Source organism: Mercenaria mercenaria, chromosome 8, assembly GCF_021730395.1.
Source record: "Mercenaria mercenaria strain notata chromosome 8, MADL_Memer_1, whole genome shotgun sequence".
NCBI lineage: Eukaryota > Metazoa > Mollusca > Bivalvia > Venerida > Veneridae > Mercenaria > Mercenaria mercenaria.
The window spans coordinates 74,384,862-74,398,293 of NC_069368.1; the positions used below are offsets into that span (position 1 = coordinate 74,384,862).

A 13,432-nucleotide genomic window follows, 5' to 3' on the forward strand; every position below is an offset into this window, starting at 1 on the left:
CTCATAGCATTTAAACTGATAAAATTACAGTGTTGCAGATTTTCTGGCATGATTCCTGGTTATGTTTCAGTGCAGGGTTCATTTCAGCACACTCGCATCTGAGATCCGTTAACAGTATAAAAATCTTCGACATTGAAATATTTAAGCTATTAAACAACTACTGATAGTTCATTGATTACTTTTTTTTTGCATGTAGACTTACATGCATTATCCATCTTTATAAAAACTGTAACGTTATAGCTCAGAACATTGTAATATGTATTACGCAGAATTGGAAAAATGTACTAGCCCTTCTTGAACATTACAATGTGCATGCTCAACAAGTTAGTTAAGGTGTGGAGGCAAAACGTTGTTGAGGGTGTGGTATCCCTGAAACATATTCATGTAGAAATGAAGTTACCTGGTATAGCTTTAATTTTTAAAATAATTTTGAACCACTTATTAAAGGGACTGTTAAAGTGCAAGTGTGACCTCAAAATTATGTACCAATGCAACAAAATAACACAAAGCTGTAAGCTTATAAAGTTTGTTTAAATTTTTATATGTCTATGAAATGGGAAGAAATATGTGAACATCTGCAGCGAATGGCATCCTCAGTGTTGTCCACTTTGGATTTTTAATAGTTCTTATCCAATAATCTAACAACCTGATTCATTTTCCTATTCAACAAAGACAGCTGAAAGTTGTGTTTTATTTTACAACTATTCACTGTTCTGACGTCACAATGATTACGTCATAGCGTCAAACGGCATAGCGGTGCTTTTGAAAAGAAACCAACAAAAAACAGGCAAATATATGATGGACGTCGTCAAGGATATACTTAGAAATCATTGGTAACGTGTGAGAATCGAAATAATGTATCTCATTCAGTGCTTTGCTCTTGATTCAATGAATAATATCATTGTTTGTCGTTCAGATGCGTATTAATATATAATTCCTTCGCATCTGAACTCCAAACAATGATTTTATTCAACGACAAATCACTGGATGAGATATATTATTTCTTAAATATATCACCGGAGTCCTGTAACCAGCTGGCTCATCCAAGTCTCCCTCGAGTTATGATCAGTTAATTACTTAAAATTCAACAAAAGACCATGTCTTCTCTCTAATTTGAGCATTTCTTATAAAATATTTACAAACTTGCATGGTTACCATGATTATGGACATATCGGTAATATCTTTGCCAAGTTTTATAACCAGCTGGATCCTTCAAGTCACTCGGGAGTTATGGCCCTTGTATTACTAAAATTTGCGAAAATTAGCAGTTGCTTGCCAACTGGAGCAGTTCTTATCCAGTGTTCACCAAACTTGGTTACACTGTTTATCATAATATTTCAGTTAATACCAGGTATTCCCAGTCATTCTTGAGTTATGGCCCTTGAATTACTAAAAATTGCAAATCACATTGTAACTTTAAGCAGTGCTTATCCAATGTTCACAAAACTTAGTCAGAATGTTTATGGAAATATTATCTTGGCCAAACTTGATAACCAGCTGTAGCCTTTGAATTGGCTGAAGCTGTGATAAGTACTTAATAAATTAATTTTTATGTAGTTTTTCAAAAATCAAAAGTAATTTTATGTGACATACATATATTATGACAGTTTCGCACTCCTGTTTTCGTCTATTTTCCTTTCATTTTTAAAATCATTGACGTTTGTGGAAAGCCAGAAATTTCAAAATTTGCTTGTTCTTATTTCACTTATCACTCATCCTCTTCAGTAATCCTGTCAGATATATTAATCTTGAACACAAATGTCCAACATGAAAAGTCACAAACTCATAAAAAGATGTTTTTGCAGTTGGCAAGGCCACCAAACAAAAGACCCCCGGAGCATCTCATTTTGGAACGAAGAAAGAAAGAAGACATGTTGGCAGAATATCAGAAGAATACACAGTATATAGGACTGAATGACTTAAAGAATGAATGGGAGAGATGGACTGACAGAAAATACAAAATAAACACTTGCAAAAGGAAAGTTGAAAATATGATGCAAACAAATCAGTTCACAATAGAAGACCGAAGAGAAAGGTAATAAATTTATAATACATATAAAACTATATATAACTGCACAGGTGTTGTTCTAAAATGTTATGATGAAACTTCCAGTGTGATTTAGGCTGTTTTTTTGTCTATAAAAGAATAGTAATATTGAAAGGAAAACACTGTGTACAAAAAATCTGAAGATAAAGAAATTGAATTAAAATGAAGACTTAACTGCCTATAACTTTATAGAAAAAGTAATTTGGATGTTTTGATAATAATGTTTCACACTGTTCCAAATTTCATGGCTTAGAATTACTATCTGGATTCAAGTATTTTTAATGAATTAGTATGTATTCATGAAGATTATAAAGCACATAGTTCTACATTTGTGAATAACATGAGCATTTTGTTTTGTGTTTGGTGGGATCTCTAGAGATGTTTTTTTCTTCAGGTTACGAGAACTGCTGAGACAAGAAGAGGCACAGTATTTGCAAGAAATGGAAGAAAAGGAGGAGACAACTCTTGAGCGACAAGCTAAGATGAGGGACAGGGCTCGTGCCCTGAAGGAGAAGAGGGAACAAGAGAGACTGATGTTTGTTCAGGACAAATATGATCAACAGTTCAGGTAGGAATTACAAAATCATGCATTTAGTTAGTTTGTCAATTTCTTTTTTTACATACTATACAGTTTAAAGATGTGAAGTTTTTCAAGAAATGTTACAGACAACTATGTATAGACATAGATATTTCATAAAATAGGCTTCATGAAAGTGTTGGACAGATTGCCTGACATTCAGTTAGAGAAACAATTATTGTCTGACTGACTTGTCTGACAAGCATTTTTATAAATTAAATAAAGTTTTTTCAAATGTGATAATATGCTAAACAGTTTAAGACTGGATGTATTTGAATGGATTGAAAACAAACACAAGAACTTAAACCTTGCAACTTTGAACTTGCTCATTCTCTTGTTTCTGGAAAAATGTATGTGATTAGAAATTTTCCTTATAAGAAAATAATGAGGTCACAGTTCTTCCAATAGCCGGCAGTAGACTTACATGATATACACAGCAGGTTTTCATTCTGGTCATTCTGATAATAAAAAAGTTTTATTGACCTGAAATAGATGGGAGATCTTATTTTGACACAGAAAAATTTTACGAGTAAATCTTTGAATCATATTGTTTGCTTGTTTTAGAAACCAATGTGAGGAACTGAGGTCCACACTGTCAAAGAGACAACAGGATGAGGTGTGTGTGGAACGTCTGGAGCAGATCCGCATCAAGGAAGAAATAGAGCAGGAACGTAAGCAAGAAGAGCAAATGTATGCTCGACTTTGGGAGGAAGACATGCTTGCCAAGGCAGCGAGAGAAGAACGTGATGCCAAGGCGGCTCATGAACGTAATGCTGAGGTCCTGGCGGTACTCAGAAAACAGATGGCAGCTCTTGAAATCATGAAAGATGAAGAACAAAGACTGAAAGAAGAAGAAGCTGTACTTCTGGTATGTAATAAGATTTTGGTTTAAACTACTGTTTGTGCATGCCTTGACTTGCATAAGCTGCAGTTTGCATTGTAAACCATATATAAGTAGTTAATGAAATTTAAGTGTTAGATAATTGGTTACGGTTTTAATTGTGATGCATAAGTTTGTAAGTGTTCCATTTTAATTAATGAATTATGAGTACGTAAAATGTACTGTGTACAGAAATAGAAAATTGCATTATTTACTTTGAATGAACCATGATGAGTACATATGATATGCAAATTGTTGTTTCTTCAGTATATAATATACCGGAACTTAATGCACATGAATCTAACTGAAAATGTTTTTAGTTTTGTTTTATAATGTCTGTTGATCACAGACACATGCATAAATTGCGGTCACACATTAAACCGGAATCCACCTAAAAACCGGAATACACTTTCCATAACCGGAATACACCTGTATTTTTTAAGTTAAAGGTATTTTTGAAGGTTTTTTGATATAATTCAATCACATATATCAATATATCATAAATAATTAACATACGGAAGAAAAATAAACTACGTTCACGCAAAATGATTTATATGAGATTGAAGTTCGGCGACCGCGGGAGAAATTTCCATAACCGAAATACACCCGTATTTTATTAATAAATGGTATTTCTGTAGGGTTTATTGCAGAAATCATTCGTGTATAATATAAATGATAAATTGCAGTCTGTCCAACTGTTATAAATATTTTGTGTATTTAGATTAATGTTTGAATTAGCATTTCTTTTACCAATTAAAGATTTATAACCTTAAAACATAAGTTTTCAAGGCAGTTGCTTAAAGCACATATTTACAATGGTTAGATAGATATAGCACACAGTTTTGAAATGGTTTGAATTATTCACTGCAAATGTTTGGATACACTGGCATAACATGAGAAAAATAGTTTGACAAAAGTTTTCATTTTCATTTTTACAGTAAAAATACAATCTAGCCTGTATAGAGACAAAGCTTGGATCACAGAAAAAATGATCTGCATGTGCACTCTGTCTTAGTTCTCTGGTCAAAACACACTGTAAAAACTGAAATTTTAAATGAAATAAGTTGTCTTCAGGGTCTGATGCTATAATATGTCATAAGCTTAGGTGTGGCTGTATAAAGAAAATATATAATATTGGAAATTATTTTCTGGAACAATTTCTTATATTTTTAGAGGGAACAGAATGCACTCAGGGCTGCAGAAGAACAGCGTAAGCATGAAGAGAAGATAAGAAGCCAAAGACAGACCAGACAAATGCTTGATATGTCACTACAGGTACATTTTACTGTCTTTTCCAAGTCTCCTCAACCTAAATATATACTTCATAAAAATCAGATAAATGTTTAAATATTTAAAAAATTGAGAACTGTTCATAAAGTAATTTGAATGCTATTGGCAAAGACAGAATTGTTGCATTAGAATAGTTGGTAAGTGTAGAAAATTTCAGAAATTGTTGCCTCAGATTATGTATTTATAGTACAGAGTTCAGTTTCCAATGGAGTACTTTCATGTTAATAGAGGTTTTAATATATTTCTGTTGTTATATAAGAAACTATATTTCACTTCAAAATGCAAGTATATATGGTTTTTTAAAATGTTCAGACAAGTGAATAAGTAGTTACGTAAAAATTCTAGTGCACAAATATGAAGTTTAAAAATTTTCCTTTGATCAGTGAAAGGGTGTCTTTAAATTATTCCATTAATTGTGTTTCAGTTAAAGATGAAGAAGAAGGCAAAGGAAGAGCAAGAAGAACTGGCATTTGATCTGAAGATGCTGGAACAGTTACTGGAGGAGTCGAGAAATGAGGCAATGGAACAGATGCAGAGAAAGGTATTCAATGTTTTCAATCCAGAATCATTGTTATTGATAGGAAGGTAGAGTTACACTTTAGTAGCACCAGCTATTTTGTTTGCAGTAACAGCTCACAATGGATCATAATTATAGAAATTTCATAAAGGCAGGAACTGTTTGTATGCTTTTTCTGGTGACTTGACACAGTGTAGAGGAAATTCCACGTTTCATGCCCAAGGTTATGAACTGGGCATATATTCGTCACAATTTTAAGTCTAAAGAGGTATTTATGATTAATGTAAGAAAATGGTATGAATACTTGTTTAAAAATGCTCTTTTGTACAAAAACACCAAAGTTCTTATGTTCAAAATTCATTTTAAGGCTGCTGTCCACCACAAAATAATTTGCCGTCATTCGTACATTTCAGAAAAAAACATTTATGATGAGTGGCACCACGCATTTTCATTTTTAAATTTTTTTTTTTTTTCACAAAATATCTGTACTAGGTGTAATTCGGAAAGGATGTAAAAATAAATTGTTTTCAATTTATTTGTGATTTGTGTCTTGTCTAATAAAAAGTGTCACATAAAGCAGCATTGCACATTTAAAGACAGTTCCATACATTTTGTCATTGAAGGCAGTTTTTAAATATAAAATTCTGCATACCCCCTTACACTTGGGCTTAAATTCGCCTGTTATTAGAGAAAGAATGGTTTAACAGCCTGCTGCCTGCAAGTGATTCTGTCTTTGCTACTGGTGCAGACGGATGTGCAGGCTGATCATGGTCTACACTGTTCGCTATTCAGTCAGTAAATTTTCAGTGAACGCCCCTTCGAATAATAAATGGTACTGCCCATATTGAATGATGGACCAGTCCATTTTAGAAATTTAGTGTAGTAAAGGTTAAGTTACTTTAGTGTTAACTTTCTTACAATGAACACATCTGTTGTACTGAGCTTCTTCAATTTGCAGAAAGAGTTACGTGAGGAAGATAGGAGATACAGGGAACATTTGAAGCAGATATACGAAGAGGAGCGCATACGTGAGCGCGAACTTGAACAGCTCATACAACAGGAAGTGGAGCGTATGTGGCAGAAACGTCTTGCTCAGTGGCGATTAGAGCGTGAAGCACGTAAGAAGCTGATGCAAGATGTACTGGCAGTTCGTGCAGAGCAAGTACGAGACAGATGTAAGTTTAAATGTGTTTGACCTTACTCATAGTGATAGCAAATTCCCATAGTCAATTTAACATTTAAAAAAAGCTGTTGACAAATTCGAATATTTGTGGCATGTAAGATAAATGAATTAAGCTTGGCTTTCAAATCAAAAGACAGTAATAGATTTTTAAAAACACACATGAACAATAATTTTCCTTGCTTGTACAATCATCAGCTATGTCTTTGGCTAGAAATATGTAAACAGGACAGTCCCTCATTTATATGCAGTAGAGTAGAAAACAAGTGAATGAAGTATTGCCATGCAATACAAATTAAGTCCCCTACTGGAAGGCACCTAATTTTCTCTACTGCAGTATAACATAATGAACTGATATCTGTCAATGATGTATAAACAATATTGTACTACATATACAATATGTTATAACAACACACTTGGATTAAAATGTGCATATATAAAAACCCACAGTTGTTTTCATATTGAATTTTTTTGGCTGATTATAAAAATGTTATCATGTAAGTTATTTATAGTAACAACAAAGGGAAATTAATCTTTTTAAAAAAAAAAAAAAAAAAAAAAAAAAAAAATCTGTATAATATAAGTCCACAAGAAACTCTTTACCAGGTAGAGATAGGTCAAAATACACCTAAAAATTGGATGTAACATGCATGCTGTACCACAGAAAAGTGGTCTCGATTTTTCTCTACCGCCAGTAATAAAAAAGTTACAATAAAATCTATTTATAGTAACAACAAAGGGACATAATTCTAAAAACAAGGGTGCCTCATGGTGGTGAACATTTGGTCCAAGTTACATCAAAATCCCTCCATGCATGAAGAAGAAATGTTCCATACAAAGTTATTCTTGAATTTGACCTCTAAATATGACCTTGACCTTAGACCTAGGGACCTGGTTCTTGCGCATGACATGTTGTCTCATCCAGGGGAATATTTGTGCCAACTGATATCTAAATCCTGCTTTGCATGACAAAGTTATAGACCGGACAGGAAAAAAATCCTCTTGACCTTTGATCTCAAAGTGTGATCTTGACCTTTAAGCTGGGGTACTGGGTGTTGTGCATGATATGCGTCTCATCATGGGAAACATTTATGCCAATTAATATTGTAATCCCTTGATGGATGACAGAGTTCTGGATCGGACAGGGAAAAAACCTTATTGACCTTTGACCTCCAATTGTGACCTTGACCTTTGAGCTAAGGGTCTGGGCTTTGCGCATGACATGTTGTCTCATCATGGGGAACATTTGTGCCAAGTAATATTAAAATCCCTTCATGGATGGCAGAGTTATGGACGGGACAGGAAAAAAACTCTGTTGACCTTTGACCCCCAATTGTGACCTTGACCTTTGAGCTAAGGGTCCAGGACTTGCACATGACATGTCGTCTCATCATGGGGAACACTTGTGCTAAGTGATATTAAAATCCCTTAATGAATGTCAGAGTTATGGACCGGACACGAAACAGACCCTGTTCATGCTATGTTAACATTTGACTGCTAAGTGTGACCTTGACCTTTGAGCTAGGGGTCTGAAAGTTGTGCATGACACATCGTCTTATTATGAGGTACATTTGTGCCAAGTAATATTAAAATCCCTTCATAGATGGGAGAGTTATGGACCGGACAGGAAAAAAGCCTTTTTGACCTTTGACCTCCAATTGTGACCTTGACCTTTAAGCTAGGGGTCCAGGTTTTGCGCATGACAAGTCGTCTCCTCATGGGGAACATTTGTGCCAAGTAATATTGAAATCTCTTCATGGATGGAAGAGTTATGGACCGGACAGGAAAAAAGCCTTGTTGATCTTTGACCTCCAATTATGACCTTGACCTATGAGCTAGGGGTCCGGGTTTTGCGCATGACACGTCGTCTCATCATGGGGAACATTTGTGCCAAGTAATATTAAAATCCCTTCATGGATGACAGAGTTATGGACCGGACACGAAATTGCGGACGGACGGACGGACGGAATGACGGAAAAGTGCATTCCTATAGTCCCCGAAACTGGTTTTCAACCAGTAGGGGACTAATAACTGTAAGATGCAGATAAATTAATTTGGTGTAATTTCCCAATCAAGGTTGTGATTGGCTAGAACTATCCTAATGTTAACTTGATGCATTTTATGTGTACATGTATGTATATTAATAACAATAAGCAGTATTTGCTACCAGTATATAAACATGTTAGTATGTGCTTACATTTTCTGACAATAAAATGGTGTCTGATTTAGGATGATTTAACTTAAGTAAGTCACATTAGCACAAAAAATGTGATTAGTATAAAATGCTTTCATGTAAAATGTAGTTCAAATATGCATGCTTTTTAGCATCTTTGAAGCTTTTTGGTTACTTGGGTAGGTCAGATAATTCATAGGGTCAGATAGGTTAGTTGACCATTTTGTCACTTTATTTTCCAGTGTCTGCAAACATGGTGCGCCAGCAGGAAGCCGAGCAGGAACGGCAAGATCTGCAGAGAACAATTGAAGAAAATCGTCAACACGAGGAGGATCTGGCCAGGAAAAACAAGGAAAAACACATGACCTACCAAAATGACCTTCTTGGACAGATTGAACATAATCAGAATTTGAGGCGCGCCCAGTTTGAACGTGACGAGGATGAGTACATGATGGGTATGCAGGCTGAACGGGAATACCAGTCTCGTCTGAAGTCTTGTTTGGATAACCCCGAGTATGAAAAAATACATCCAATGCGACGTGCAATGGCACAAAGAAATGCTTGAGGATTGTTATTTAAGTAGTTGAACTGTAAGGAGGTTTTATGTTAATCATGCTTGCTGTAACTCAAAATCATGATGGATTTTAAAATTTTTGCAAGCATTCTTTGGACATAGTATTATAATGTTTTAAGAGAAAAAATAATTAAAAATCACAATCTGTGATTCGTTAGTTTTAAGTGTTTACAAAGTAATGCCTCTGTACCTAAAGAAAAACTTGGCCAAAAACAGTTTGCCAGAATTGTTGGCCATGTAAAAAAGTGAACATTGGTAAAGAGTTTTATGGTATTGAGAAGAGCTGTGATATTTTTATAAACTTTGTATGGTATAGTTTTTGGACACATGTTGATTCAGAGTATGGTAAAATGAAGATTAATTTTAAGCCTTATCAACATATTGTCATTAGTTTGGTATTTGCTGTCCGATATTTACTTTTCATGATGAAAAAAACATAAAGCACTGTCGACCTGCTTTATTATATAATGAGAAGAGAGCTTTTTAACTTTTAAAAATGCCTATTTGTACTTTGCTAACTAGAAAACAATACTCTGCTCCACATTTTACAATTTATTTTGTTCTGCAGTAGAAATAACTCTGTTTTAGATGGGAGCACCTTAAATGTGATACATTTATATCGTGTATAAATCCCTTCGTTTTAGTATAAATTTCTGAGAAACAGGATTCCGGTTTTCTTGGAATTAAATTGCATTTGTTGTGTTTAATAATAAAATTTTGTTGCTAGATACATATATCTTTTTAAATTTAAAAGTTAAGTCTTTATTTTGTGCTATTTAGTTTATATATACTTTATGTGATACTTTAAAGTTTAAATTAATTACAAGACAGTTTTCCCCATTTTTTCATGATCCGTTTTAAGTCCATTATTGTTACTGTGCAAGAGGTAGCTCAATGCCCTCGTAAAGCTGTTACAGTATAGGATTCAGTTTCCAGTCAGTGTAATGAAAACATTTGTCTAAAATGTGCATTTTTGTTTACTTTAAAGAAATTCAAGTAAGTTTTACCTGCTGCATTGTGTAGCGACTATATTGGTCTTTACTGACTTTGCGTTTTAGTGTCTTAAGAAGTAATGCTTTTTAGGTAGTTTGATAAAAAAAAAACTGTTACAATTTATTTAATTTTTAGTTAGTTGACAAAATCATGATTAAACAAAATATTTTTATGATCTGTTCAGGGCATTGTATTCGAGGTTACAACTAGTTAAGAGTTACTATATACATGATACTGTTTCCACAGGCAGATATTGTGCTGATACACAGAAGCTGTATTAGAAGTATTATCAAGAAAAGTCTGATTACTATGAGAATGTACATTCTCCCCAGTATTTCACCAGGTTGGTTATGTACCAAAGCAACTTCTGGTGTAAATTTTGTCATTTCTGTGTTGTGTGCTTTTGATTATTATTCCTAGTTGAAATTAACATGGAAGTCCAATGAAGACAAATGATTTACCGGTATGTTCTTCAAAGTATGTGTTGTCACATTCCTAAGGCCATTCCACTTTTCCGAATGAACATAAAAAACAGTTTTATACAATCTACCAAAGTAAATGACTTCTTAGTGTTTCAGCAACACATTCAACTTTTAAAATGTTTATGTTTTTTTATTTGTTTATACATGTATTAATAAAAATGTTATGATTAAAAATTATTCACATATATGTTTGTGTTTGTTAAATAACAATAGTCACTCAACCCAGGGGTCATGGGTTTGAGCCCTACTGGGGTCACGGTCACCCCTTCTTGTAAGACACCAGTACTGGTTTCTCAGAACCAGGAAGCAGAGTGGTTCAAATAAGCTGGAAGATTTCATCACAATCCAGATTAAATAAATTAGTATAAACTAAACTAAAAAGTTGAGATTTTGAACTAGAGTTACAGAATACTGTTCAGTGTTACAATAAGCCATTATGGAAGGATGAATCATTCAAATTACAGTTTGTGCCCTTGGCAATCCTTAAGCTAGGCGTCAATTCACACTTCTTACCCACGGTAATACCACCTGAATGACTGGTTCCATAACTCTTGCTTTGATTTTAATGAAATTATGCCCTTTTTTGTACTTAGGCCAGTTTTTCAGATCACAGGCTTCTGTTTCTTTTGTCTGCCTTGAATATATCTTGTTATTCCATACCGTGAAGTCAAAGGGGGAATACTAGTATAGAAATACTGTTCATATATTCTTGTTTCCACATCCCCACCCACCAACAAGCAATTTTTATTACTTTATTATCCAGTCATCTGCCTCCCACCCACATTACTCAACCCCCACTTCACAAAATTACGTTAGTTCCATGTGTTTCTTGAAAGTGTATATCCCCAGTCCTGAAGAAGGTATCCCTTCCCCTCTCCAACATTACTGTTTCCACCCAATCTATTTCCAACTACAGACAAAATTTATCTTTTGGTTTATCTAAGTAGCCACACACTCATTTCTGGAGTGCAAACAAAAGTACAATGATCACAATATTTATTATAAACTTACTTAAATTATGTCAAAATTACGGCTTGTATTTTACAAATATGAACAAGCAGGAAAAAAATCTGTATTGTACCTTTTGTATCGCATATTATTTGACATGCATGACCTGACAGTTCTATAAATAACAAACACAACAAGAGCTGTCCGTAAGACAGCGCACTCAACTTTTCTCAGTGCTTGTCTCTGAATAATAGCTTTGCCAGTAAAAAAATTCCAAGTTAAAAAGGGACACATAACTATGTCAAAATTATAATCAGAGTTATGGGAATTGTGTCTCCTGGTGTAGACTTTAAAAGTAAATAACTATTTAGAGTTTCAAGTAAAAAGCTTTAATAGTAACAAAAAATTCTAATTTAAAAAGGGGCATAATTCTGTCAAAATTCAAATCAGAGTTACGGGGATTGTTTCTCTTGGTGAAGACTGTGATGGTAAATAAGTATTTTCAGTTTCAAGTCAAAAGCTTTGATAGTAACAGAGATATTTGACTTTATAGAAATCTTTAACCAAAAATACTAAGTTAACAATGAAGGCCCTGTATCGCTCACCTGACCTATTGACCTAAAGATCATCAAAATTACCATTCTGACCAAGTTTCATTAAGATATGGCACAAATGTCACCAGGCCTCTAAAGTGTTTACTAGCTTTTCCTTAGATTTGACCTGGTGACCTAGTTTTTGATCTGACATGTCCCAGGTTCGAACTTGACCTAAAACTCATCAAGTTTAACATTCTTACTAAGTTTCATGAAGATACAGTCGTAAATGTGGCCTCTAGAGTGTTAACAAGCTTCCTTTGATTTGACCTAGTGACCTAGTTCTTGATCTGACATGACCCAGATTCGAACTTGACCTAAAGGTCATCAAGTTTATCATTCTTACTAAGTTTCATGAAGATACAGTCGTAAATGTGGCCTCTAGAGTGTTAACAAGCTTTTCCTTTGATTTGACCTAGTGACCTAGTTTTTGACCCCACCTGACCCAGATTTGAACTTGACCTATAGATCATCAAGGCTAACATTCTGACCAAGTTTCATTCAGATATGGTCATAAATGTGGCCTCTAAAGTGTAAACTAGCTTTTCCTTCAATTTGACCCGGTGACCTATTTTTTGACCCAACATGACCCAGATTCAAACAACCTAAAGATCATCAAGTTTAACATTCTTACTAAGTTTCATGAAGATAAAGCCATAAATGTAGCCTCTAGAGTGTTAACAAGCTTTTCCTTTGATTTGACCTAGTGACCTAGTTTTTGATCCCACCGGACCCAGATTTGAACTTGACCTATAGATCATCAAGATTAACAGTTTCATTAAGATATGTTCATAAATGTGGCCTTTACAGTGTAAACTAGCTTTTCCTTTGAATTGACCCAGTGACCTAGTTTTTGATACCCAGATTCAAACTGGACCTTGAGATCACCAAGAGTAACATTCTGACCAAGATTCATGAAGATACAGTCATAAATGTGGCCTCTACAGAGTTAACAAGCTTTTCCTTTGATTTGACCTGGTGACCTAGTTTTTGACCCCAGATGACCCGGTATCGAACTCATCCAAGACTTTATTGAGGATAACATCCTGACCAAGTTTCATTAAGATCGGGCCAAAATTGTGACCTCTAGACTGTTAACAAGCTTTTCCTTTGATTTGGCCTGGCCCCAATTTCACGAAAAATCTTAAGTAATTGCTTAGCTGAGTCTCTTATTTAAA

General features: G+C 34.4%; 1 protein-coding gene across 1 annotated transcript; it reads left to right on the forward strand.

Moving 5' to 3' along the window:
* The first annotated feature begins 1,778 nt into the window (after positions 1-1,778).
* On the forward strand, positions 1,779-10,900 carry LOC123566060 (cilia- and flagella-associated protein 53-like). The gene is made up of 7 exons (XM_053550201.1): positions 1,779-2,035; positions 2,442-2,615; positions 3,189-3,492; positions 4,678-4,779; positions 5,219-5,335; positions 6,270-6,486; positions 8,907-10,900. Exons 1-7 carry the CDS (start codon positions 1,794-1,796, stop codon positions 9,227-9,229), a joined length of 1,479 nt encoding a protein of 492 aa, XP_053406176.1. The 5' UTR covers positions 1,779-1,793; the 3' UTR covers positions 9,230-10,900.
* The last annotated feature ends 2,532 nt before the right edge of the window (positions 10,901-13,432 follow it).

Bases quoted from the DNA above. Each gene is read 5' to 3' on its own strand.
- LOC123566060 (XM_053550201.1), top strand. From the start codon at position 1,794: ATGTTTTTGCAGTTGGCAAGGCCACCAAACAAAAGACCCCCGGAGCAT. The intron at 2,036-2,441 runs GTAATAAATTTA...TTTTTTCTTCAG, and splicing joins ATAGAAGACCGAAGAGAAAG to GTTACGAGAACTGCTGAGAC. The intron at 5,336-6,269 runs GTATTCAATGTT...TTCAATTTGCAG, and splicing joins TGGAACAGATGCAGAGAAAG to AAAGAGTTACGTGAGGAAGA.